Here is a 27,816-nt window from a genome sequence, read left to right on the forward strand (position 1 = left end):
AGACCCCCCCCCCCCCCCGCAGGTCTGATGATTTGCTAGGACTCACTCACAGGACCCAGCATGCAGTCCTGCTCACCTCATGGCTACTATTTGTTACAGCAAAAGGATACAAAGCAAAGTTAGCAAAGGGGAAGTGTGCCCTAGAGCAAAGTCTGGAGGGAACCAGGCTCCAGTTTCCAGGAGTCATGTCCCAAGTGCAGTCACACAGGACATGCTTCATTCCTCCAGCAACGGATGGTGACGACACTGTGAGGTGCTGTCTAGTAGGAAAGCTTATTAGGGATTCAGCGCCCAGGGATTTTCCTGGCTGCTGGTCACAGAGGCAACCTCCGCCTGACACATCCCCCAATTCCAGCCGCCTCCTCCCCCCAGCAGAAAGTAGGTGCTCTGCATAAACTGCATGCGTGTACGGTGCAGGCTCAGCGACCCGTTCCCATCAGTTCTGGGAATGGGGGGAGCCCTCCCCAAATCCAGGCTCCTGGCTGCCAGCCAGGGACCAACTTGCTGCTAGGTCTTTCTACAGATAGCCATCTCAGGCCACTGTGTTCCCCTTTTCTACACAGGACCTATGGACGTCCTCATGGGAAAGGAAAAGGAAGGAAAGAGATGACCGGAGGGAGTCAGAACAAAGGGAAATTTTCGAGTTGCTTCCAGATCTCTGGCTCACTTGGCTTAGTTTATTCACGTAGATCAAAACGATCAGTCCTCAAGTTCAGAAGTACAGAAGTAAAAATGACGCCCTTCAATATGTTTCTTAATGATGTAAAATTCATAGATAAGAAAGACTTCATTCGTACTTTTTGCAGGGAGCCAGGCCTGCATTGGGATAAGCCATCTACTTTGCAAGCGGTTTTTGCGTGTGAAGCAGTCCCTGGGCATTTGTGACCTTCACAGTCAGCCATCTGTGAGCAACCCCAAGAGCCCATGAGGCGCCAGTTTGTTATTTTTCTGACACGTGAATGTGACTCAAGTCCCAAAGCCTCTGCACGGGTCATCCCTAGACTGCCGAGTGAACCGGCTGCCCAACCTCTGCGTTTCAATACTATTCATTCTTGTAATAGCAACAAAACTCACCTCGTAGTGCTGATGATGCACGTAAAATATGAGAATGTAGCCAGAACACAGAACATTTGGCTAAAGAGTGGGATTTGACAGTCTCCCAGATCCACGGCATCCTAATACCAGTTAGAAACAAAACCGGGTTCAGGGAGTGTCCCTCTCATACACACGTTGCTTATCAAATGAGCAGACAAATGCACAGTGCTGGCTGATTCACGTAAGCCCGACACGGGGTAGCGCGGCTGCAGACCTCATGTGTACAGGGGTCTCTGAGGTCGCAAAATCTTCAGAGAAGCCAGGACTTCAGGGGTTCTTTTGCACAGTTATTTCATTTATTTTTATTTCGCCAGGTTATAAGTGCATCTCTTTATGTAGATTTGGGTCTGAAAGTCTAAATATTCTAGGGTTATAGCTGATTTTCTCATTCTAGTGAACTTCCTCCAGGAGGACAGCTGTGGTTAAAACAGCTCCGCTACTGGGTATTTACCCCCCAAAATACAAAAACACTAATCCAGAGGGGTACAAGCACCCCTATGTGTATTGCAGCATTATTTAACAATAATCAAGATACGGAAGCAGCCCAAGTGTCCATGGATAGATGAATGGGTAAAGAAGATGTGGTATATATGTATGTATGTACGTACACACACACACACACACACACACACACACACACACACACACACAGAATGGAATATTACTCAGCCATAAAGGAGAATGAAATCTTGCCATTTGCAATGACATAGATGGAGCTAGAGAATATAATGCTAAGTGAAGTCAGTCAGTCAATGAAGAGGAACAGATACTGTATGATTTCACTCATGTGGAATTAAAGAAACAAGTAAAGGAAAGAGACAAACCAAGAACAGCCTCTTAACTATAGAGGACAATCTGATGGTTACCAGAGGGGAGGTGAGTGGGGGGATGGGGTCATAGGTGATGGGGATTAAGGAATGTACTTGTCACGATGAGCACCGGGTGATGTGTGGAATTGTTGAATCAGTGTATTGTCCACCTGAAACTACTATGACACTGTATGTATGTTAACTACACTGGAATCAATATTAAAAAAAAAATAGTGCTACCGCCCATGGATGGCGTTTGCATACATTGTGGCAGTCTAATATATATGCAGTTCTTTCTTGTTTTATGAAGTATTTTTTTAATATAAATTATTTTGCTCATCTTCAGGTTCGTTAAATAAGAACTCTTGTACCTAATGTTTCTTTCTTTTTTTTTTTTTTAAAGATTTTATTTATTTATTTGACAGAGAGACAGCCAGCGAGAGAGGGAACACAAGCAGGGGGAGTGGGAGAGGAAGAAGCAGGCTCCCAGCAGAGCAGGGAGCCCCATGCGGGGCTTGATCCCAGGACCCTGGGATCACGCCCTGAGCCGAAGGCAGACGCTTAACGACTAAGCCACCCAGGCGCCCCATACCTAGTGTTTCTTTCATTAATACGTTAAAGGAAGTGACTGATTTTAGCATGAGATGTTTCAAAAAAACACTGTCAGATAAGTACCCCCCTCACTGACCCTCCTTCTGTTTGCCTTTAATGACCCCCCCCCCAGCTATTCGCAAATAATAAAACCTACCTTGCCTCAGATTTTAGCAGAACAAACCTCTCTAACTGACCTATAAGTGCCATCTTTGAGGAGATAGAGAGGAATTCCTGCCTCTTTTCTCTCTACAGCTAGCATGTATCTACTGAATTTATTCTTTTGTGTGTGACAGAGGGGAGATTGAGAATTCTCAGCGTTAGGATAATAACCTACACAAAATTTCTTAATGCCAGCTCTCAGTTACCTGTTTCCCTACCGCTTGACCTTTGCCACTGCCCTTCCTCCTTGGCAGGTACTTAACTGCTGTCTGTAATGTTCATTTTTATTAAATAACCACTCGACAGTTATTACTGAAGTATAATTTACATGCTTATTCTCAAGGTTCATTTTCTTTTAAAGAAACCATAGTAATAGAAACACGTAGATTTTTGTCAGCATTTACGTTTATTTGGTTGTCATTTACAAAGGGATTAGTGGAAAATTCAAAGTGATTTTTAATTTTACGAAATACTGGTTGCTTAAGACCTTGTATTAACCTAGGTAGGCATCTGCTGACTACGATATCCCTTATTATTATTGGATGGATGTGGATGAAAGTGAATTATTGTAAAATAGACATCTAAAAGGTATTTCTTCATAGAGTAAACTTAAAATTAATGGCTAGATTTCATGTCTTTTGTCACTAGCGAATTCAAATAGCAGGAATGTTGCTCTGAAGAAAATTCTGTATTTTTTTGGTTCTCTTCTTTAAGCTGATATTTTCTCATCTTATCTCATGTTACATGTTAATACACTGGCGAATCAGTATTACTTAGATAATATACAGTGCTCTGTGTTTACTGTATTCTTTTTCTTTCCCTTTAAGACTCAATGATGAGGCACGGCGGCTCATTGCCGAATTGGGAAGTACATCTATTACTAATCTTGGTTTTAGAGACAACTGGGTCTTCTGTGGTGGGAAAGGCATCAAGACAAAAAGCCCCTTTGAACAGGTTAGTGTCTTAGACTTTCATAATTAATGGACAAAAGTAAATTGTGTGAAACCGTACAGTACATACTCCTATCCTAGTTATTTGAAACTTAGACAAAGCAGTTATTAAATATGTTCATATGTTTTTCATAAGCTCTTGGTAATCAGTTATTTGAAATAATCATGGCACTGTTTTAAAATCAAAACTAAAAAATAGTTCTATTCTGCACGGAAAATGTTTTTCTCTATGACAGTGCATTGGCATGTGATTGCCTTTATCATGAGCCATTTAGGAAGCGTTCATTATTAAAGATTTTAATCGAGCTTTTGGTAATCCGTTAAGTTTAGAAATACTTTAGAACTTAGTAAAGTGTAAACTTTACCTTTTGGCTAACAAGTGATCCTTTTGAAAACGTTTGCACTGTATTTGAAGGTCCGTCTGGCCCCAAGGTTGCCCATTTAGTCTCTTGAACTATAATTTGCATGAACTCATCATTGACATGAGCGTGAGTGAAACAAGTACACTAAAGTATGCCATGGTAGAGAAGCAGCTTGTAAAGGTTTTTTGTTTTTTTAAACTGTATACTGTTACTGTATTCCAACAGCACATAAAGAACAATAAGGACACAAACAAATACGAAGGATGGCCCGAAGTTGTCGAAATGGAAGGCTGCATCCCCCAGAAGCAAGACTGACGTGGAGGAGATGGAAGGAAACGCACTTTCACGATCAGCGGCTGAGCTGTGACAGAGAAGCGACGTGTAAATACTTGAGGAGACGCGGCCGTCTTGGTGTGTGCATGGGCATTGTCTCTTTTGATACCAGGATTATTTATTGCTAACGTAAATAGACGCCTTTGTAAATAATCATCACAATGAGCAAATCACCGAACCATTTCTAAGCACATTTCCCTAATAGTACAGTGTTAGACCGCTGCAGCAATGACATCTTTCAGTTCTAAAAGCATACCCAGTGGATAACTGAACAGATTGTGAAAAATATATTGATATATATATTGGTCGCTGTGAAAACCTATCATGGAATCATATGGATTTTAGGGAGGAGACTTTGTTTTCTTTTATATATGTGTGTGTGTGTGTGTGTGTGTGTGTGTGTGTATATATATATGTTGCCTTTTAATGATAGTATCTTTTAAATTAGAAAGATACTTGGCTAGTTGTGTGTGTAATGTTACTTTGTAGTCTGACTCTGGTGTACCTTTTTTCTTAGTTTTTCTCTCTCTTCCCAAAAAACGTAGAAATAAAATGATATAAAAATCTATATCAGATATGTGAAAAGCACAACAGAATTCTTTTTTTAATGTACACAGTAAGAAAGGAAATATGTAAATGTAGGTGGTATTCAGGACCGTAGCTCTCTGGGTTTTGTGTTAGGTTTTGTGTTAGCAGTGTGAATAATTTGATTTCCCAGAAGCTGTTCAGAGTGAGGCGGGAGGTGGCAGGGCAGCCCCAGAGCCAGGGGAGCGGCCCACGGCCCTTCTCCGCCCTACCCAGGTGGTTCAGGACGGCCGTGGCTGTATAGTTAGAGCAACGCTGGCACATGTTTCCGTATTTGTTACCAGCATCGACCAAGCGGTTTGGAAAGAGGCATGCTTTAATGTCACCATCATGTTGATGGTAAACCAAGAAATATAATTCTGTATCCATCTAACTTCATAATAGCAGTTTTTACCTGAAGATACAGCAACATATTTAGAAAAATCTTAATTACTGAGTGGACTGATAACATATAAAAAATAATTTTATTTGACTCCAGATGATTTCATTCCCAATTCTACGTAAAATTTTGTTCCCTTGAGCTGTTCGGTAAATGACTCAAGTTTGTTTGTTTGTTTCTGTTTTGTTTGTTAGGGCCGTAAATACCGATAGTGTATGAAGTATCTTAAACTGGAGCATAAGTTAGTGATCAGACTACTCACAGTAAAAGGCAGCACTTAAATTTTGAATCTAAATTTTAGATGACTTGTATAAAAAAACTAAAGGCAGTATTTTTATTTTGCTGTAAACCAACTTGGAAGCTATTCAGCTATTTCTTAAATATTAATGAACTTCGGGGTACTGGTTCTTCTCTCAAACTGAATGTAATTCAAGAATAAATGCACCTTCCACATTTAAAGAATTTTTGTAAACTTTTCAGATTTCTGGTGCTTATGTGCTAACTCACATTCAGCACGTGTATTTTGACATTTAAAATACTTCCCTAGAGTCTGTAAGTTAAAAGAATAGCCATTTTCCAGTTCCAGGGATGGTGAAATAAATGTTGTGGGGTTTTTTGCATTTTTTTTTTTTTTAAATAATGAAATATTCTTGGTTTTGCGTTGTGAATTGTTTTGTGTTGTCTGGCAAAGTAATATACCTACAGAACTGCACATTCGTGTTTGTCAGGCGTTTGTCGTGCTGCTTAACATGGAAAATGTAAGACATTCCTGTGGTTAAACACACTAATGTCCTCAGGATGTATCCTAACATGTATAGAAGTTAAGTATCCAGATGGCAAGACATCCCTTTTGAGGTAAAAACTATGACACGATAGCTTGGCGAAGCTGCACAGAATGTCGGGAGAAGGGCTCAGCGACGGGCTCCGTGGTGGCCTTGGTGCACTTTGCTTTTGTCTCAGCTCTGTCTTGTATAGATTGTGCCAACTTTGGAAGCAATAATTTTACTACATTTCATGTTCAGATAGCTTTCAAAAGTCCACATTATAAACGAAACAACATTCCTTTAATGTTAAGAATTTTCTTTATTAAAATCGGAAATTTGGCATTGACATTTTGGTATATTAAATGGTGTTATAAGGACTTTTGGGTGCGTATTTTTTATTTGTAACCGCAAATTTTTTTTTTCTGGAACAATTGTGTTGTATGCCTATTAAAATTAAGCTAAGGCAGTAGGAAAATAAGTGAGACTTGGGAAATTAAAGAAAAATTGAGCCAGAGTCTTTATATTCCTGACTTTAATTTGATTAAAGTAAAATTTATCATTGTTCTGTCTACACTTTGTATTTGTTTTGAAATGAATCGGCTAATATCTTATTATTTTATGCCAGGCGAAGCTCAGAGCATTTAGCCTGTATTGCATTTATACTGTAACAGTTTTTACAGGTTATAATTTGAAACCCCCAAAAGATGATAGTTTCAATTCAGTTGACATACCCCGTTTTTCACTGAAGGAATGAGAGATGTGTTGTGTTCAGGTAGGATATTAAGAGTAGAAATGCATTGAGTATGAAGGGAAAAAATGGCTTGTGTTGATCAGGGAAAAGATTCGCCACTCCGCGTCTTCAGTGAGGGCTCGGACAGCAGTAGGCCCGTGTACGGTAACGTGTAGATCAGGATCGAGTACCAGATCTCACCTTTTCTAAAGCACTCCTCAGAATTCTTTTGCTGCCTGTACCCGGGATGATTTTTCTATTACATACATGGTTTTTGAGTGTCACGTGCCAGTGGCTAACCCCCGTTCCCCTCAGAGCTCCCTCAGTTTCACTACTCCCATCCTCCTGCTTGTGTCTCCTCTCCCACACCCTTTCTTGACGTTCCTGTCACATCAGAGCCAGCGAGAGCCAACATCAGGACGCCTGGCTTGGGAGGGGCAGCCTGTCGTGATGCAGCTTGAGGGAGCGTGGGGAAGGCCTTCCAGGAAGCTGAGACTTCTCCGCCAGAACCTTCCTGCAGTCCAGCGAGGGTGCAGGCCGCTGCAGGGTGGCTGTCCAGAGGAAATGCTTTCAACTCTAGGATGTCTCTTCCAGAAGGAAAAGGGACTGGCTGGCCCTTCAGTTAGAGACAGAAGAAAGGTTCCTCTTGCCTTGTTTTGTGGGCAGTTTATAAGCAAACTTACTACAGGGAAGATCACCTTCCCAGAACAGCAAGGTCACAGGTACAGCTTGCTGCCGTTGCTGAACTCACTGTTGAGGGGCGCCTGGCTGGCTCGGTCGTAGAGCATGTGGCTCTCGATGTTGGGGTCTTGAGTTGGAGCCCCACCTTGGGTGTAGGGAGTACTTAAAAAAACAGAAACAAGACTCACTTCAGCTCTGCATACGTACTCCCGTCGCTGGAGTGCACTGAACATCAAAGGACGTTGAGACTAAGTTGGTAAAACACAGTGTTGTATTTGGGAAAATTGATTTATGAAACTGCATGCTTCTAACGCTCCGTGTTATCAGCCCGTATTTATTTTACTCCATCACCCGCAAGAAAAGGGGCCTAAAAGCTTCAAGAGGAGTGAATTCTGTCATGGAGACCGTGTCGCGTACTGGGAGGAGTCAGACTCGCCTGAGTATGTGTCTCTACGCCAGTGTGGACGGCACGAGGCGCGTGAGAGGGTCCGCCCCTCACTGCCGTGAGTTAGGGGAGCCGCCGCGTGTTGTGGTGCCTGCCACGGTGCCTGGCACATGTTCACGAAATGCACCTGCTAGTATTGCTATTACGACCGTGTCTCCTGAAGGCTAGTCATGATTTAGCCAAAAAGGCCAGCCTCCTTCAGCTTCCCGATCCCGTCCTACCCAGTGCTATGGTCTTTATGCTTGTGTCCCCCCAGCATCCATATGTTGAAACCTAATCTCCAATGCGATGGTATTTGGAAGTGGGCCCTTTGGGAGGTGATTAGGTCAGAAGGGTAGAGCTCTCCCTGAGGGTAGAGCCCTTAGCAAAGAGACCCCAGATTGCTGCCTGACCTCTTCTGCCACGTGAGGACACAGCAGGAAAACACATGAAGCAAGAAGTAGGCCTTTACCAGACACTAAATCTTTGGGCACCATCTTGGATTTCCCAGTCTTTAGAACTATGAGAACTGAATTTCTGTTGTTTATAAGCCCCCCAGTCTGGTGTTTTGTTACAGCAACCCAAACGGATGGAGACACCAAGCCAAAAAGGAGCCATTGAGTGGCTTGGACAGTAAGGCCGTGACGAGGATGCAGCCCCTCACCTGTGGTTCTCCTGGACCTAAGCCTGACTGACTGTATCCACCTGTCCTTTCATTCACCACACTCCTTTTCATATGCAGAATTCGGGCTTTTGTGGTTCTCCAGGCAGCTGGCAATTCAAATACACCGTGAGCTGCACTTGCTGCCCCAGCTGGAGGGGAAGGCGGGTGAAAGTGTGTGGCTTCAGCCAGAGGCCGGGAGTGTTTTCTGATCCCTGTCTGTGGCGGTGCGCCATGCTGAAACCCCACGGCCCCGAACACCTGGGACCCTGCGCCTCGTCATCTCCCCACCTCCCCATCCACCCAACTCCTGCTGCAGGGCAAGGTGGCATGGCCATCAGGTCAGAGGAGATGCGGGAACTTGCGGGCACCCTCTCGCACACCGGCATTTGCTTCTTGCTCAGAGGGAATGTGGAGGTTCTTACCCGCCAGCAGTGCAGCCTGGGCAAGAGAATTCTTAAATGGATTTTGAAATGTTTTTTGCTTGCTGAGACCAACGCTTTGCTTAGTAAATACGTTATTTGAACTTTATACATTTGACTTTCAAACCGATTTTCCGTGATGCATTGTGCCTTCCTGCGCTGTCCTGCTTGGATCTGGCACGCTCAGATGGACAAGCCGACCCCAGAGCTGGTGAACTCCCTGCCACGTCTTAGCCTCGGTATCCTCAGCAGAGCGTTGAGTGGGATTGCTGTTTTCTGTAGGTATAGCCCTCAAAGCTGAGGGGAGTATAGGCCCATTTCTGGAAATCAGGTTTTAGCAAAGAGCCCAGTCTGAGCCTGAGAAGTTCTCTTACCCTAAAGCTTCATTTGAATTTTTCAGTTTATTTTATGATTTGCAGATGTTCATTTTAACATAGAAATCTTTTCAATTATTTTAAGTTTCAGCTTCCAAAAATGTTTAGCTTCTGCGTACCCATGAGTACTGAGAGCCTGATTAGAGAAGGGCCGTGTGCTTTATTTGACCAGAACAGAAAGGAGCCTGGAGGAAAATGTCTTGCCAGTCCAAGCTCTGAGCAGAGGGAGATTCAGAAGCAAGGACGCTGACGGCATCGTCAGGAGTACGGTTGGCGGGGAAGACGGTGGTGCCTGAGAGTTGCGGATCTGGGGGGACGCCCTGCGTGGCAGACGTGGGAGAAGCAGCTGGTGAGAATTTCCTTGGCTGTGAGGAGCAAGCCCTGGGCCCCCAGCCCCGGTGCCTTTCCCAGGGGAGGGCAGCCTGCCCGACGTGGCTTTCTGTCGTCCCTGAGGGAGAGGACCTTTAATCTCGGTAAATGAGCTTGCACTTCTATAGGAATCTGAAACTTTTGACCCAGGAATGAGGTTGGAAGCCAATTCTTGTGGAACTGTTAACACCTCACAAGGGCATGTTAAAATTCTGTTATGGAAATAGTCTGTTGGGGGAAGGTTCCCTCTAATTCTACAGCATTGGGTGTGTGAGACAGGAACACAAGTACAGTTGTGACAGTTGCAAATTTGAGATTGTAGTTCTCTATCAGTGAAGTCTAGTTTCTCAAGAAATGATAAAATGGGTATCCGGGGAAAGAAAAAGTGTTCAAGCCAGCAAAAGGAGAGACCTTCTCGTTCTGAGTAGTGAAATTTATTCTTCAGCTTGTCAAATTACTCTGCCCGTACCCATTAAATAGGGGGCGTGGTGAAGAGGCTTTATCACATTCACTTTTTCGGGTTTTCCATTTTGCTGGCTTGCCTGGTATAAACCCACGCGGAGCACACGGGTGTCTGCCTGGGGGCTTGAGATGAAGCAACTTCAATGGATACGACCTTCAGCTTGCACAAGATTATATGTCAGTTATATCTCAGTAAACTGGGGGGAGGGCAATAAAAGCAATACAACTTACAATAAAAACCTTTTTTTAAAAAGAATGGGGATTATGTACTAGAAACAGGTAATTACTGACTTACATTTTGTCTATTTACACCTTTCTTTAGTTAGTGAAGAGTTCAAGGTGTATTTAAATGTGCAGTTAAGTTTGCTGACATTTCTCCTTTTTCAAAGAATAACTGGGGGCTCCAAGAGGCCACCCTTCCTTCTTTTTAGCTAAACATGACCGAGTGGATATGGGCATGATTATGACGGTTTGCTTGTTACTAGCATGCAAAGGGGAAGGCTCGTGGACCTGTATCGAGGTGAGCCTCCCCGAGGGTTCCGAACAGCACTGGGACGAGGGAACGGGGCAGCCCTATGTCCCCCACTCGTTCTGCGTTTCCATTCTCACACACCAATCAGATGCTTTCACTTACTCTGGAAATTAAAAAGTCACATACAAAACTATAGTTTGTGTTGACTTGGTCCACATTTATTATCACTTTCCCTTTACAATCAGTGGGAGAGGCTGTGTTTTCCAGCCTGATTTTGTTTCAAGACGTTTTTTTAATCATGTAAACCACCTCTAGTGGTTTTGCTTTGGATATGAATGTAAATCATTACCAATAGTAAATTTCATCCATATATTAAAAATGACACTTTATGTAACAATTGGCTGTAAGCACAACAATAAAAAGGATGTAAGTATTTATTTAATGTCGCACTAAATTAGTTCGATCTTTACCCCTCGTCATTTCCTTTTGGAATGATTGTTAGGCTCCTGCATAATCCAGCTGTTAACCACACTGAGATCTAAAATAGCAGGCAGTTTAGATCACTTCGAGCTTAGAAATCAAGAGCCAGTGTCTTTAATTCTATTTCATGGTGAATTCTAAGATCTCAGTTCTTGCATCACTTCACTGCTGTTCTTCAACCAAGTTTATACAGCCAAACCCTGAAGGGACATCCTGTAATTTTCGCCATATTTACAAATGCCCAGAACTCTTTAAATGGTATACCGTAAACTCAGTGTGTGACAATTTTGTTGCTGCATGAGGCACAATATTACATGGTGGCAAAGGGCACAGATGATGAATACATGAAGTTACTGGAAACAACGCCTGGTATAGAGTAAGCGTCATCTAAGTGTCTGCTATTCTTCTCTATTTCAAAGGAAATGAGTCCCTTGTGTCCCCCCGTGTCCCCCTTTCACTCTATGCTGCATGTGTTTGTCCTTCTCAGCTAAGCCCGTCACCCCACTCCAAGAAATGTTATGACTTAATCACATCTGGTCTATAGTGAGGCTGTAATTAAAAAAAAAAAAAAATCAAGGCTTCTCAGCCAACTTTCCTTAAGAAGGGCTTGTCCTGAGGAGTATTCATGGTTCCCGGAGATAGGATTCTAATTTTTCTTCTGGGTTATAGTGTATTACACTGTGGGGATCACTAAGTGACTCCAAATGGTTGGTTTGACTCTGCAGTCTTTGGTGGCCTTTGGGACGTGATGCGACAAGTACCCTCAGCTCCTCCAGCTGCCTATCAATCAATATTTGGACGGAAAGCTTTTCTGGTTCCCCATTTTAAACTAAGTAAAAACCCTGACCTACCAGTACTGACGGTACTTCAGAAAGTTAAAGCGTGGCCCTAGAATACCTACTGTGGGTATCACATGATTACAAAGCTGCAAAAACATAACAGGCTCATAGCATCTAACTTACCTAATTAAATTCTAGCGTTATTCTAAATACAACTATCATAATTCTTTAAAAAGAAAAACAACTATCATTCGGCTTGTGAATAAGGAAGTAATGCGGTTGTTTATAGTCAAATTAAAGTGTTTTTAATTTTTGTAACATACTCTCAGGGAAATGTTGTAATTAGCAAACTTCTTTATCCAGTGGTTACAGATAACGCCATTTGATATGTTTTCTTGGTATCATTTTCAGACAATCATCATTGCTTTTTACCACTGTCTCTATTAGGCACTTCCCAATTTACAAAATATCGAACTCCTAAGTGTGAAATTAATACACCAGATCACCTCTTTCTCCTTTTACGCTTTAAAGGTCACGAAGGGCATTTAAAGAAATGAAGGCACTTTGTATCCTGTACACAATCCACAGCGCTTTGCGCAGCTGTAGGCCTGACCCAGGTGCTGCCCGAAAGCTGGTTTCCAAGCACATCGCTAGAGCTGAGGACGTTGAATATCTGTGCTGTCCAGCACCCACGTACCCTTTGATGGTAACTTCACATCCTGGTTTTCCTCTCTGGATTCACCCCTTCCCTATTCTCAAGCTATGTGGGTTTAGTTAGAGTTGACCCCACCGCCAGGTTCCGGCGCGGGTCTTGATTTCCTTAAGATGATCAGTGTATTTATCCCCTAAACCCAACTTCCAGTGGCCATTCTGATTGCAGGGATGGACACATTAACCAGCTGGAGCCAGTGAGACTCAGAATGACCTTTGCTGGGCATTCTGTGAAGAAGGAAAAAACAAAGTGTTCCTTCTCTCCTATGGGAGCAACCAAAAAAGAACCTCTCTCTTTCCTTAGAATGAGTGGTAGGAGAGGGCGAGGTCTGGGGGAAGGGTGGCAGCCATGTTGCTAAGAAAAGAGGAGAGTCTGGGGCCACTAGGGGCTGAGTGGGGGCAGGGAGGGTCCACCCCACCGTGTGGGGCCTGAAGTAGAAGAGAACACTGCAGAAGCCAGCCTGTTTCGGCTAGAGCTGGAAAGACCTGAACCATGGGAGCATCATGGGAGCTTTTTGATCAAGCTTCACCGGAACCAGTCACAACTCTGGACTTTCAGTTACCGAGTCAGTACATTTCCTTTAATGTTTGTCATCCTGGGTCGCGTTTTCTGTGACTTGCAACATAAAGAGCCCTAAAGAACGCAGGCAAAATAGCCGAGACTGGATGGGAACATTTGGGCTCCACAGCGTGTATCCCCAAGAGCACCATGGTGCTACCTCAACCCTGATGGGGAGTGGGAAGAAAAGGAGCCCAGGCCAGGTTGTCCATCAGTCACACGGGTGAGAAATTCAAGGATGGCTTCCGTGGTGTTGCCAGGGAGGAGAAGTAAAAGAAGAAGCCGGAGACACAGCTTGGGTCTTAGGAGTTCCTGCTCAGGCCGCCCAGAGAGGAGTCTGAGCTGGCATCACTGTCTTCAGCAGTGGCTTGAAGAGTAATCAGGTATTTGGCATTTAGAGGCTGTCTGGTTCTAATTGGTTGGTAAGGTAATTATGAAAATATTTCTAGTTAATAGAAGAAATTGGTTGTTAATGGGAACCACTCTTTATCTTTAAAAAAAAAAAGAATGCTTATTTTCAATGCAGACAAAGATTTACTGTGCAAAACAAAAAGACACGAAAGTGTCTCTCAGGTTATTCTAATCAGTGGATGCTAAAGATTGGTAAACTACTCTTTTAAATAAGTACTATATTTATTCAATTGTCATTTCTGAGTTTCTCATTTATAAATAATAATATTTTTTTGCTAAACTTTAAGGGTCACAATTAAATGTTTGCCTTGAATTTAATATTAGGCAGACCTGAGACATTTTCCGAGGGTTTGTTCCTTTTCACGAATTATTGCTCTGCCTTGGTAAATAAAATGGAAAGGCAATAGAATGAGCCCTGTGGGCAAGGAAACATTTCTTTAGCTTATTATAAGAAAAAGAATATTCTTTCTTTGTCCTTTCTGAATTTAGAAATTTTTTCCTATATAATACTGAAATGTTTAACTATTCATAAAAAACATAAGCGTCTACAGTTAAACACAACCTTAAATATAGCCCTGTAATTTTTACCAGGAACCTTGTAAAATATGATGCATGTACATGCATGAGTACTAAACTTAGACCATTCAACATTCACATGGGAATGCAACATTACATACAATACAATAAATATCCAGGATCGTCAAATCCACAAACTGATCATTATTTTGATTTAGATTCTTTTATCCAGTTAACACTTTTACTGCATAATTTATTATAATAACCTTACAAGTTAAACATAACTAATTAAAAGCAGAATTTAACTAATCTGCTGAAATAACACAATTCTCAATATTTTGCAGCATATTTTAATCTATAACATGTAAAACTGTCATTCTGACAAGAAAAACACGTCCATATAACTAACTACTCAATTAACTTCTTTTTCAACGTTTAAACGAAGAGTTAATAGTATGAAAAGAAACAGAAGCTAATCTTATTTCTGAGATAATTTTATTGCCTTAGCTCTTGGGCTTAGGCAATAAATGTCTTAAGTTTTAATACATATCATATAACTTAAATACTGTATTTACAAAATATATAACTTTTTTTAGCAAAATACTATACAAAATACTGTCTTCACACATTTAGAAGGTGCTTTCCCTTACAATGTATGAGAGCCCTTTATGTTTTTACCTTTAATTTTCCCACCTGCTTTCAAGATCCCTCTCTTCCCCTATTATTTCCGAGCTGGGGTTTTAATAGTAGAAACTGGTCTACCATTAGACAGTGAAGCCAACTACACTGTATGTTGACTAACTTGAATTTAGATTAAAAAAAAAAAAATGAAGCCAAAGGTAAAAAGACTGCTGTACATCTGACTGAGATTTTTCTAGATAAATTCTCCTAGTTAAAAGGCACTTAAAATCCAAACCCCACGTTTTACTTTTAAACGTTTAGATTCTTCCCTTTTATCACTAAACATCTCTAGCAAACACTTTTTAGGGATACGGTATCACTTATGAAAATTATTTTTAATCGTCCTTCTTTTGAACTGCATATAAAGGTAAGTAAGCACCCACCGCTTCCGTTAACTTTTCAGCATCTGTTTCTATGCACAAACTAAAATACTGAGAGAATAAATGAGATCATGTTTACTGCTCCTTGTTGCTGTAAGACGTGTCTTGTAAAAATGCCTACTATTCACCCACCACTATTGAGTTCCATGGCGGAGTTCCACAGTCCAGGATCTTATCCTGAGTACGGACCAGGTCTCCCCGCATGAAGGCTCCTTCCTGTTCCTTCTTGTGTAGGAGACAGATTATCTTCCTGGTATGTCGATATATATTTCTAAACGAGCAAAAGATGAACCCAAACCTTGTCAGCTCTGGCATCCCCCCCAAATGCACATGCTCAGTGTGGGGCTGGATGTCCATCAGGTAAAGGGAGCTCAGCGAGGGTTGCAGGGGCCTGGGCCTTCGGAGGCAGGAGTCCCCTTCGCCAGCCCTGCACGCTGAGAGGCCCCTGTGGGCGACACTCCCTCGTCTGGGGCTGCGGAGTGCTGCGCAAGGCCGGATGGGGGGCTACTTGCAAGTGTGGACGTCAGTCATGCTTTCGCACCGTCTGCAGCGCACGTAGCAGCACCAAATAAACTTGCACTCGCACCTCTCCACGTGCCTGACCACGTGGGTGTTGTAGCCTCGGCCACAGCAGAGGAGGTTGCAGCCGTCCGCGCCCTCAGACGTGCGGTTGCATTCTCTGCCTTGCGTGCCCGGGATCCCCAGTTTCTTGTCCTCTACGCAGTAATTGGGAGACTTATTAACGTAGAGCAGATCCTCCTTGCGAATCGGTATTTTCCTCTGATCTTTGTCTCTCCTGCGCATTTTCCTCTTTATTTTGTCTGAGATTTGGACACTGTTTTCATATTTATCCTTCAACAAATGGCCAATCTTTTCGAAAGAGGACATGGTTTTCCAGCACGTTTTCACAGCGCAGGAGCCGGAAACTCCGTGACAGCGGCAATCTACCGACATCAGCTTGGCGACGGCCTGAAACCAACCGGAATGGTATTAAATATCATTCACGACGGCTTTTACCCAACAACCGAAGCACGGCTCACCTCACCACTTCACTTTCTGGGTCTGTTTAGTCCTGCATAAAAGTGATCGCTTTGCACGTAAAGGCTCCTTACGGTTGGTTCGGGTGTTCTGTCCCTTTCTTGACCGTGCAGAGCAAACGTTTCCGAGTCTAACTGAAAGTGGTGGACCAGGCGAATATGGTTATTGGGGATTATCTGAGGCAACGGAGGGAAACTACCTTTATTTCTACTTTTTGTTTGTTTGTTTAATTTTGGGTGCGAGGATGTTCACGCGTCCCTCCGGGTCCCTGACCCAACCACCTTGCTACTCAGAGTGTGTGGTTCCTGGACCGGCAGCACCAACATCGCTGGTGAGAAATGCAGACTCTTGGCTGCACTCCAGACCCACAGCATCAGAATCTGCATCTCAGTAAGATTCTCAGGTGACTTGTATGCACATCAAGATTTGAGAAGCACTGGTAGGGCAGGCGCCCTGGGCACACACGTGCATAGAAGCTTCTGGGGAACTTTACACATAACCCGTGCTCTACTCCCTGAGAGTCTTATCTAATTGGCCGAGGTGGGGTCCAGGCAGTGACACGTCTATAAAGCTGCTCAGATGACTCTAATGGGCATCCAAGCAGGAGATCTATGGAATGGAGTGTTCTCAGGTTTGACCCCTGTAAAAGTCCCTTACGTTCATGTGGGCGTGCGGAGACCATGTTATCCTTTGGTCACAGACCACATGAGAAACCCTGACTAATCAACTTAAGTTGGTCAAAAGGAGAAGGGGCTGGAGAGTGTGGTCGCTCCCAGCACATTCTTCCCCTTTTCTGGAAAATTAATTCGAAACATATGTCCTATTCTTGATGGATCAGTAGCACCATCCTAACGTAGCAAAGGGATAATATATGTATGTAATTTTTCAATTCAAAGTGCTGAGTTTGGTTTATTCAGACTGAGGAAGTAAATGAAATTACATGTATCTGTAAGAGCCCACTGCCTGGCACACAGTAGAGTCTGACTAAATGTCCCCTTTCCCGAAGAAGAGGGTACGGGAAGAGTTGAGAGAAAATTTTAGAAAGGGGCTGATAGCACAAAGGCAATATAGAGATTTCAAGAATTTCAGGGTTCTGATCTCTTATACACCAGGCTAGTCAGCACGGCTTCCTTCAATCCCCAGAGGATGGCAGACCAGATTAATAAATCGCCAGGACCAGCTCCAGCGTTGACGTTCTGTCAACATGCTGGCTAAAATGAAAAATTGATCTGTCCGTTCAATAACTTGGAAATTATGTGTGTAATCTCACCAAAGAAAGGAAAAACCTCACAGCTTAAATTCCACTTACAGTTCTTATCAAAACTATAAAATGACAGGGGTTTACGCTTTGCTATTTTATACTAAACCTGACACTGACATGTTTGTGGGATGTTATGTTTCCTAACAAATTAAAGGTTCTGAACCATCTAATGAGATAGAATATTTTGGACAATTTATAATATTTGCAACCTCGAGTGAGAGCATATGGTATTGATTTGTTCAATATTCGATACTTCTTATTAGTGTTTAAAATAATAAACAGAATAGTAATTAAGCCCTGTCCTTTATAAACAGAGCACATATGCTCTTTTTGAATTCACAAAACTGAGAAGCAAGTAGCTATGTCTATTTGTTATTAACACAGGGCAAAAGATACCTCTCAATGATATGAAAGCAATTTATAAAGCAGGGCACAAAAGCTTATTTGCTTAAATTTATGGCATTTGATATTCACAAAGACTTCAATTCTTTCGAATGTCTCCAGGCAAATAAATGTTCAAATGAATGCAATCTGCCTACTTTTGTTCAGATTTTTAAAGGCTCGAAGGATATGAGAAAAAGAGAGCTCAGTTAATGCTAGGTAAACAAAACAAATTGTCCAAAGAAAGCCAAAAATCGAAGAATGTCTGTTTATGTATTTAAACCTGATCAACATTCCTCACAGTCATCACTTAGTGATTTACAGCTGCCTCTCGCTCAGGATCTTACTGAGCGGCTGACTTTTTCTTTCATTAATCAGTTCGGATATCACGTATGGTGGTGCCACTTTGCAAAGCATGGAAGACAGAATAGATGCTCACGAAATACTTATGGAATGGTTAGTCCAGCTCCCTTGAACAATATAGCTCACTCTCTGTTGGTAATGTGAATTGGAAGGAAGAACTAAAACCACCTTTAACAAAAGAGTCACTGCCAGGAGAGTCAATGGTATGGGGAGACCTTGATCCCGCTGGCTCTCCTCCCACACCTCAGCCCGCGGCAATGCTGGTCCACAGAGTGAAACGTCACTTCACAGGTTTGAAGGATAAAAAGAGAGGCTGATTTTCAAATCTAATGATACCACCTGCTGAATGTGTATCAGAATTTTGGGAAGACTTTCTACGAATAGGAAAACTAGAATCTTTTAAATACCTGGAGTTGATTATAAGTTTTCAGGGGTGATATTTTTAAGTTTTATTCTATTACCTTTCAATTCCATTATCTTTTTGTCTTTAACAGTAAGTATAAAAAATAGCATTTTTATCATCTATATATTTCATATTTTATCATATATATTTTATATTACATATATATTTTACCATATATATTATCATATATATAGTCTAGGATAGAAAGACAAATAAACTTCAAGGAGAAGAATTCCAATAACTTGACATGTAATTTAAATGATTATATCCCAGGGGCGCCTGGGTGACGCAGTCGTTAAGCGTCTGTCTTCGGCTCAGGGTGTGATCCCGGGGTTCTGGGATCGAGCCCCACATCAGGCTCCTCTGCTAGGATCCTGCTTCTTCCTCTCCCACTCCCCCTGCTTGTGTTCCCTCTCTCGCTGGCTATCTCTCTCTCTGTCAAATAAATAAATAAATAAAATCTTAAAAAAAAAAAGATTATATCGCAAAAAAACTCTAAGGAAGAAACTTGGACAAATAAGGATCAAAATGAAGCAATGTAACTACCACCAGGAGAATTTGATGAAATGCAGAGTTCAAGGGCAGATCACACACACACACACACACACACACACACACACACACACACCCCACGGTTTAACTGCAGAACTTAGTGTTTCTCAGAGCACCTTTTCCTAAATTATTTTACTTGGTTTAGTTTTATGGGAAGAAATGCCGTGCACACAGTAGGTCGTTAATGAGCACGTACTTACGTATTATTCCAATTTTACCAACAAATAAACATCATGGTTAAGACACTTGCCTTGCATCAGGCAAGTTGGTGATATATGATATAAAGTCTCCGTGTCCAGCAGGAGAATTTTAGTAGAACAGACAAAAATGAAAGTGGAAAATGGAGTATGTTTAAGGAAATTGCATGAACACTCCACAAAAAGGTATATTCTGGAGTTTTTCAGCTAGGATTCTTAATTACTGTCAAATAGCCATTCTGAGCTGCAGTGATAGCAGTCCTTTCCTGCTAACAGGAGAAGTAAAAGGATAGCAACCGTCTGAATAGCATGTGGTTATGAGAAAATTCTTTTCTCTACTCTAGTTGAGTTGTTAGGGTTTATAACGATATTAACAGAGGAATGTTTTGTGAACTATTGCAAACAGATGTGCACATTTTGGTGGAATATTTTTAAACTATGGGAGAGCAATTAGGAGGGTAGCATTTAATTTACTGGGCTCTTTGTGTTAAGTTTTGGTTTGATAAACTTCTAATGAACTGACATAAGAAAGATGTATCATTAATACTTCCCGTAAAAATAGAAACTGCTTGAAAAATGGGCTACGGAGTGACTGGTCCCACCATTTGACTCTGAGGTAACCCAGCAGGCAATGATTGTTTCCCAGTATTATTGCTTTATCCAAACTTTAGAGAAATGACCCAAAAAACTGTGGTGGGACATTTTGTTACGAGCAGTTCATTTTGTCAACTATCAGATGATCTGGTTAAGGTTTTAGGAAAACCGTGACATAAGGTGGGATGGTTGTATGCAGAATTCCTATTCAATCTCTGACCCATTTTGTCTCTTTCAGTCCAAAAATATATTTGAACCTGTTGAAAGGCAAAACAGTTATGTGTTGTTCAAGTACTTATAAATATTCTTGAAACAGGTCAATGAACATTTGGGGCTGGGCCCTTCCCACTTTTTTGAGTTACTCATCATAAAACAAATTATGGGGTAGGGAAACTTTAAAGTTTATGAGGTGGACATGGGAAGAATGGAAATATTTTAAGCACACCAAAAGAAATACCCATAAATATTCCAAGTCACATTATTCCCAGAAGTTCTGCCCCTGGAAGACATCACATCATTCTGGTAGCCAATCACCATTCAGCAACATTATTCTTGGAGTCATAACTTAAGGAATGGTGTCAGAAACCAAGTGGGAATCAGAGTACTTAAGGTCAGCGGTTAGAAAAATCATCTCTCCTGCTCACAGCACTACTAAGCGCCAGTACCCACATTTCTCTGAATGCTTTCCTACATTTTGAGTTTGGGATTTGGAGACCAGGCAAATCAACTCAATTGAATGCAGACCTTGCACTTTACCCAGAAGAATATGCCTATTAGATTAAAATCCTAATTGCCAATCTTAAAAATGGAGTTGGTTGTTCTTCATGTTAGATAATAGCCTGCAAACCTAGTTGGTTTTTGTTGTTGTGGTGGTGGTGCTGGTGGTGGTGGTGGTGGTGGTGGGGTTTTTTTTTGGCCACTAGTGGAAAGAAAAATACAAAAATGTTTGAGTTGTAATACTTCCTGAAAAAAGACCAACAAAAACACCAGTCCAGGTAATATTTTGTAGTATTTTAAGATTCCTTCTAGACCAATGAGGAACAAATAGATTCAGTAGAGAGAACTCTGAAATTTACACCAATTGTATCTATATGTACAGGCTGAATTGTTTTCTGCATAATTGGAATAATGGCAGAAACCCCAGTAATGTGAGAAGATTCTTTTTTTGCCAACACACACAGTGGATTAAAATTGATGCTAAAACAGTTGTATGTTTTTAATAAACTCAGAATATAAATAAGAGTTTAAGATCAAATAGTTACAGAGGCAAATACTGCTACCTAATTTGAAACAACACACAAGACAGAATAAAACTAAATAGCTGCCTAATGTTACTAATAAAAATACAGTTAGAATATTTCCGAGCCTCTCACAAGTTTGGGGATAACCTTTATTCAAGGGAATTAATTATGACATGAATTTCCAAGTTTTGTTTTCTAGTTAAATTTTTAAAAATCTCTACTAAATTATTTAAAGTATGACTAAAGAAGATTTGAGATCTAAATTGATAATCAATATTCATTTAATTGTTTTTTTGTTTTTAAAATATATTAATTTAACTTGTTTTAGTGTTTTTCTCTTTTTAACTCTAGAGTTTTAAAGAACATATGTTAAAAAATGTAAACGTAAATTTAACCCTCTTTTATAGTCATATGTTAGAAATAATTTTTAAAATCCTTTATTGGATAATATTTAAATTGAAGCAGGACCCCATTTGTTGAATTTTTTACATGCAAAACTTTAAGGAGAAGAGACACGTGCGTAACTATGGTACTAAACAAGAGTTACTTTAGTGTGATCAATTAAATTTTAAAATTTCTAAACAAAAATATGAAAAGCCTGCCTAGCTATTTACTGCCTTTCCTACTTTCTATTGTGCTATTTTAAATCAATATACAAATTGAATGGAAAATTCATATTTGAATTTGAAGTGTTATGGTGATAGTAACATTTATTGAGTTTTCTGTTTTTGTTTTATAAACCAGAGGGGTTAAGTAAAGAGAGCTCGCTGACACACTTGCACCTACTCTAAGTGGATTCCATTTTTTCACTTTCCGAAAATGTAAAACAAATGCAGCATATATCCTAAATATTCCTGACAGCTACTGCAACTTGTTATTTATTTCAGGAGATTGTGGCAGATTGCAGTGACTACTTTGGGACTTTTACAGGTTATTGGATACTTACAATAATATATGATATGTGCTGATATTCCTGTCCTGAAAAGATGATTACAACATAGAAAATGTATATTCATAAAAAAAGTTTTGACTGTTTTAGGAAAATCACTATGAATTGCCAAATAATTCAGCTATGTGGTACAGCTCAAACTCTATTGTGTCGATATTCATTAAAATAAATATGTAAAAGGCAAATTAAGCTACAAATGTATTCCATTTTAAGAAAACACTACGAAAAACCAGAATTCATAAAAGAAGTTAATTAGATGGTGGTTCTTCAAATTTGTCTACCCCTCAATCTTGAATATATATATTTAAATATCCATCCATTTGATAGATCTATAGTTGCTTTACACTTCTCTGCATTTATCGTGTTTTACAATGTACCTATATTACTTCATAATAAAATAACTAATTATCTTTAAAAAACCCTTTGTTTTACCAAAATGTGAGTTAAAAGTTATGTATTCCCTGCTGTCTTAAAGAATGTTCGCTAGAGAATGTAAGGACAAACTGATAATGTGTTTGGGAGCCATTGCCCACTAAAAATAGATTTTAAAAGAATCAAAATTCAAATTCAGTCCCATTAGAAAGCCCCGTGCTATAGATCTTGAATTCTGGCTCATCACTAACCAGCTCAGGGGATGGAACGAAATGACCCAAAAGGCACGCGTACATCTATTATTTTATAATCAGTGTTCTGGGCGGACAAAGTACAAAATCACCAAGACATTCTATGATAATTCAACGCATATCAGATGGAGAACTTAAACTAAATCAACGCAGAAGTAATACATATATAATAAACACACAAATATGTTCTACATATGGATGGCATATCTATTTCTTAGACTGCAGGTATATGTTTTTTAAATCATTTGGACAGATTCATTCAGAATTATTCATTCAGAATAATCCCAGTGTTATTTACTCAACGGCACCAGCTTTCATTCCATTTTCTAATACATACCTGCCTTCCAGCTTCGTTGTTGTGTAGGTTCATTGCTAACAGTACTTGGCTTTCTTTTCCTGTCGTGTTTTTGATGGGGAAATCTAGGAACTTTCTGCTGAACCACATGCCATACTGGACATCATCGGAGCAGCCCCCCCAGTGCCAGCCTTCGCTGGCCGAGCCGCCATTCTGTAAGGTGGTGTCGCAGGAACACTCGGTCATGTTGCCTGCACTGCACGACCTGGTCACAGAATGCACCAGGCCTGCAGCCATCACAGCATAAATAAATGCTGTTTCCTTGGTGCCTAGAACAAAACACAAATTGCTGAATGAAAGAGCCATGCCTCTGTCTGTTTATGGTTATAACAAAGCTTTCTGCTTATCCTCTTAGCAGGGAAGCAATTTTTCAATTGCTTTCAATGGATGCTTTAATGAGGACATATTTAGGAAGGACAATTTCGTATTGTTTTAGTCTTTACAAAAAGCAACGTTAATTTTCAGTATTTCACGTGGGGGGATTTTTATATATTGTGTATCATAAATTGTCCTCATGCCTTAGAATCATCTGTTTATTTTTAAAATTTGAAGTGTCTGCCCACACCTAGCTCAGCGCTTAATAGACAATAGAAGTTCAATAAATATGTGTTGAATTTAAAATCCTTTGCATGGATACAGCAAATGGTAACACAATGCCCCAAAGAGTCCAGATTACCTTTTTTTTTTTAATTTCAAATGTGTTCTCATGAAACACACGCTGAAAAATTTGGTGTGATTTCTGTTTGTATAAATCATACATGTCGGAATGCAAATTAGAATTAAGCAAAGGCCAAAGTAATCAGTAGATGTTACAGTTTACTTTCATATCAAAGACTAGTTTTTTAAAGGATATTATAAATAACTATCACAAATATTAATATGAAACAGTTAAATATTTTATATAGTACTAGCTAAACCTCTTGCAGGCTGAAAGGCAATGAGAGAATTGAAATGTCACCAGAAAAATAAAAAGAATTGTTATAGAAAATTATTGAATATATATTTAGCACACCTGCAATAACATTTGAGCTAAAATCTTTGCAAATTAAAGTACCATTAAAAAATTAGTAAAATGTACTAGAAGAGACTCAGCAGGTAACCTTTTCTCTTTTGAGATATTCAGATTGGAGTAGAATTGCCTGCCCGTTGTCCAATAAACCTTTTCAACAGCTGATGTCTCTGCATTTCAGCAACTGAAAACTTTTCTTCTTCTTTTTCTCCTCCCCCCCTCCTTTTCTCCCTCCTTCTTCTTCTCCTCCTCCTCCTCCTCCTCCCTCTTCTCTCTCTTCCTTCTTCCTTCTTCTTCCTCCTTCTTTTTTCCTTCTTCCCTTTTCACTTCTTATTTCTTCTGCGGGGTCAGGGCTCCTTCGGAAGGGCGTGCCGCCCCTAACGCAGCGGGGCAAACGCAATGCTTTGGCGGCGATGCGTGGAGGGACCGGGTGGAGAAGGGTCAAAGTAGGAGGGAGAACGGAAACGAACGTGAAAAACAACAACGAATCTTTCGGCTCCCAGGTTCTAAAATTCTCTGAGTCTGCTGATACTCCTAGAACAATCCCGGTTCCCTGTGCAAAGCTTTATCCCTACCGAGTCACTAGGCACGTGGAAGTGGAACTTTGTTTTACTGCAGCTTCCCGCGCCGCGGGTGTGCTCCGAGGAGGGAAGATACAGAAGGAAAAGAGAAAAGAGGGGACAGCCAAAGTAGTCGTGCTCGGTTAGCCGCACGTTGAGCTGCCCAGGACACTCCCTTTAAAAATCGCCATTATTCTGTCTACCCCGCGCTCCGCGGTGCCAACAAACGTGGGGCTTCGCTGCAATTAGCCCCTTGTCCAGGGCTCGGTGCGCAGCAGAGCTGCTTAAATCAAAGCAGATGCGGCGGCAGCATTCCCTGCTGCCGACATCATGTTTCTCCAGCTGGTCACCCACGTAGGGGGGCGCTACGGGGTCCGAGGGGTCGGCGGGGTGGAGTGTCCGAGTTTTTCTGCAGCTCCCGCCCGGCGCCACGGGAAGGAGGAAGAGCTACAGCTCCTAGAGCCCCGCTCCGGACCTGGGGAGTCACCCCCCTCCAGGACCGCACCTGCACCCGGGTCTGCCTTCCGGCACCGCCAGTTCTTGTCCACTAAAGGACCTCTTTTGGGATTTCGAGAGCGACGGACCATGCAATCGTTACTTTATTTACTGTACTTGGAGGAGTTGTCGTCCTCCATCCCGCGCCATCCCGGAGGGTCCCGGGACTTACCACTGCTCAGCTCGTAGCCAAAAAGGGGGCTGGTGCCCGGCGGGGAGGCGGCGGTGACCAGGCAGTTCCATCTCTCGTGTCTGAACTGGCTCCTGCACTCCTGAATGCCCAGCCGCGCGCCCTCTCCGATGCTCGGCAGCAGGTACGGTTTCCTCTTGCACAGCTCCTTCTGGCGGCTGGTCAGCGGCAAGTTGGCGCAGCCCAGCTTCTCCGGAACCCCAAAGGAGGCGATGCCCAACCACCTGTAAGACACCGCCGCCCCTAGCGTGAGCCGCTCCCCAGCTCTCCTCTCCAATGCCAGCTGTTTTGCCGAAAATCGGGTCAGCAGTCCTAGGATCCCCGGCCCTGCTCCCCCGCTTCAGCTGAAAGTTCCCTGAGGCTGGGCACCCCTTTTGCCACAACCCCCGTGCGCCCCTGCTGCCCTCATACTCACATCCAATTTCCCTGGGCTCCGCACGGGAACAGCGCGAGCAGGGCTGCCCACAGCGCGCACAGGCGCGACAGTCCCAGGAGCGCCGCTCTGTCCATGGCCCCCGCATGGAGTCCCCCAGCCCCAGCCACTCCTCTGCTGCCCTCCCTGCCCAGGGGTCAGTTCTCCAGCACCAAGTTGTCCCTCGCCCTCTTTCTCCCTGCACACAACATAAAAGGCGGCCGGCGGTGGTAGGGGCTCTCAGCAGCCTTCCCCTGGCTTGCAGGGAGCCGTGAGAGGAGGTGGAGGAAGTAGCCTGGGGCCCTCCTGCTGCGGCGAGCTGGAGGTGTGCAGGAGGTGCGGGAGCGTCCCTCGCTGGAATAGGTGAGAAACTTCTGTTGATGTCGCTCTGTCTCCATCGCCCCCGGCCTCTCCTCCCCTCTCCTCCCCCTGGCCGCGCCTGGAGCCTGATTGGCCCAGCTTCGGCCCCTCATCTCATCATCCCCGACCCTCAGGCTCCCATTGGCTGCGAGCGGGCTCCGCGGGGGGCGCTCGGGCCCGCTGCTCCCGGACAGCGAGTCCAGACCCGGGTGTGTTCTTGACCTTTCCTCCTGTCACAGTCTTGCGCGAGCCGGTCTCTGCGGGAGGGGTACTGATTCAACCCGAAGACTGCTAGGGCCGCTTCTGTCTTAGCAACCCTGGGGGAAGGCGTGGGTCGAATGGGAGATGTTTGAGTTCCACCCACCCCACTCGCATTTGGATTAATTACCCTCTGGGTGGAGTGGCTGGAAAATCTCCCTGCCCCCGTTTCTTTCCTCTCCTTCACCTCACCGGAGAGGAATCGTTTTGAGTCAGAGTTGGTACCAAACAAGTTGACCTTTCAACACTGCTTGAGGTCTCAATGTGTCAGGAGACTTCAGACGGGTGAAATGCTGTCAGGCTTGAGGTTGTCGTCGTTTAAATAGACAGTTATTTTTAGCAAAAGAGAAGGTTCTGGCCTAGTATCTAATCTACCATATTTAAATTGTGTTATGTGATTTCGTTCTCCCACTTTGTCTTGTTTTCTGCAGTCTTTGAGAGCATTTGCCAGAAGATGGAGGGCAGAGAAAGAGTGCGTGAGAGAGCTTCTGGAGAGCTTTCTAATAGAAGAGGCTTGTGTCCTTACCCTTATCTCCAGTCCGTATTGTGACTCACATGGAGACCTTGGACAGGGCTACACACTGAAGCCACATTTCAAAAACGTACTTATTAAATGCCTACCTGTGCCAGTACTGGGGGGAATTTATAAGGACAATATCCCTTCCCTCCAGTTCACAAAACAGCCACAGAGACAAGTCGAGAAAGAATTTGAGATTTCAGTGAAGGAGAGTATGGAATCCAGTGAGGTACTCTTTGGAGCCAAAGAGAGTTCAAAAGCCAGAGAATGTACGGTGGCTAGCAGTTTAGGATGGTTAGTTAGTTAGCCAGTGTTTTTCAGGATAAAAGATCTCTGAGAGGACTGTGAAGGCAAGCGGGGTGTGCTTAGCTGTGGCTTCAGAAAGCCCTACCTCACCTCATCGGTGACATGCAATGCTTCTGAGAGGGATCATCTGCTCCCTAGAGGACTTCTGAAATGGTAGTGAATTCTCAGGGTAGACATACCAGAATCCAGACTTATTCAAATAAAAGATTGGCTTTGCTTGGTTAATCCTCAGATTAAGGATTTTATTTGCTGCATATCTCCTATATGAGCCCAGAGCAATAAAAGCTCACTGAAATTCCCATTCCATCTCATTCATTCCTTTATCCAACAAACATTTGTTGAGTGAACATTATGTACCAGGTCCTAAAGCCACATTATAATTTTTAGAGAGTCAAGTTGATGATAGGGTGTAGTTACTGATCCAGAAATATTTTGGCTAATGGCTAGTGGCCTCTCTCAAAATCAGAGCCCTCATCCAAGCTCACTTTATTCTGTGAGCCTCTCCAGGGGGGATCATGGAGTACTCTCTGCTGTATCCCCGCCCTTGGGCCCAGTGCATGAAATCTTGGTTTTGAACACAATTTATTGAGTGGATTAACATGATGAGGAA

General features: G+C 42.4%; 2 protein-coding genes across 2 annotated transcripts in view; one reads left to right on the forward strand and one right to left on the reverse strand.

The window, feature by feature from the left end:
- FAM3C (FAM3 metabolism regulating signaling molecule C) overlaps positions 1 to 6,591 on the forward strand; it is a 51,773-nt gene extending 45,182 nt beyond the window's left edge. Inside the window, exons 9-10 of the mRNA XM_045792759.2 lie at positions 3,485 to 3,611; positions 4,195 to 6,591. Of these exons, the coding sequence (XP_045648715.1) occupies positions 3,485 to 3,611; positions 4,195 to 4,284 (217 nt within the window). The 3' untranslated portion in view covers positions 4,285 to 6,591. The remainder of the gene's footprint in view (positions 1 to 3,484; positions 3,612 to 4,194) is intronic.
- Positions 6,592 to 10,826: 4,235 nt separating this feature from the next.
- On the reverse strand, positions 10,827 to 25,863 carry WNT16 (Wnt family member 16). The gene is made up of 4 exons (XM_045793637.2): positions 25,769 to 25,863; positions 25,336 to 25,577; positions 23,082 to 23,368; positions 10,827 to 16,111 (listed from the first exon to the last, which is right to left on the reverse strand). The coding sequence occupies exons 1-4, from the start codon at positions 25,861 to 25,863 to the stop codon at positions 15,647 to 15,649; spliced, it is 1,089 nt and encodes a 362-aa protein (XP_045649593.1). The 3' UTR covers positions 10,827 to 15,646.
- Positions 25,864 to 27,816: the final 1,953 nt, after the last annotated feature.

Source organism: Ursus americanus, chromosome 3 (genome assembly GCF_024610735.1).
Source record: "Ursus americanus isolate L20-20 chromosome 3, mUrsAme1.1.p, whole genome shotgun sequence".
Lineage (NCBI taxonomy): Eukaryota > Metazoa > Chordata > Mammalia > Carnivora > Ursidae > Ursus > Ursus americanus.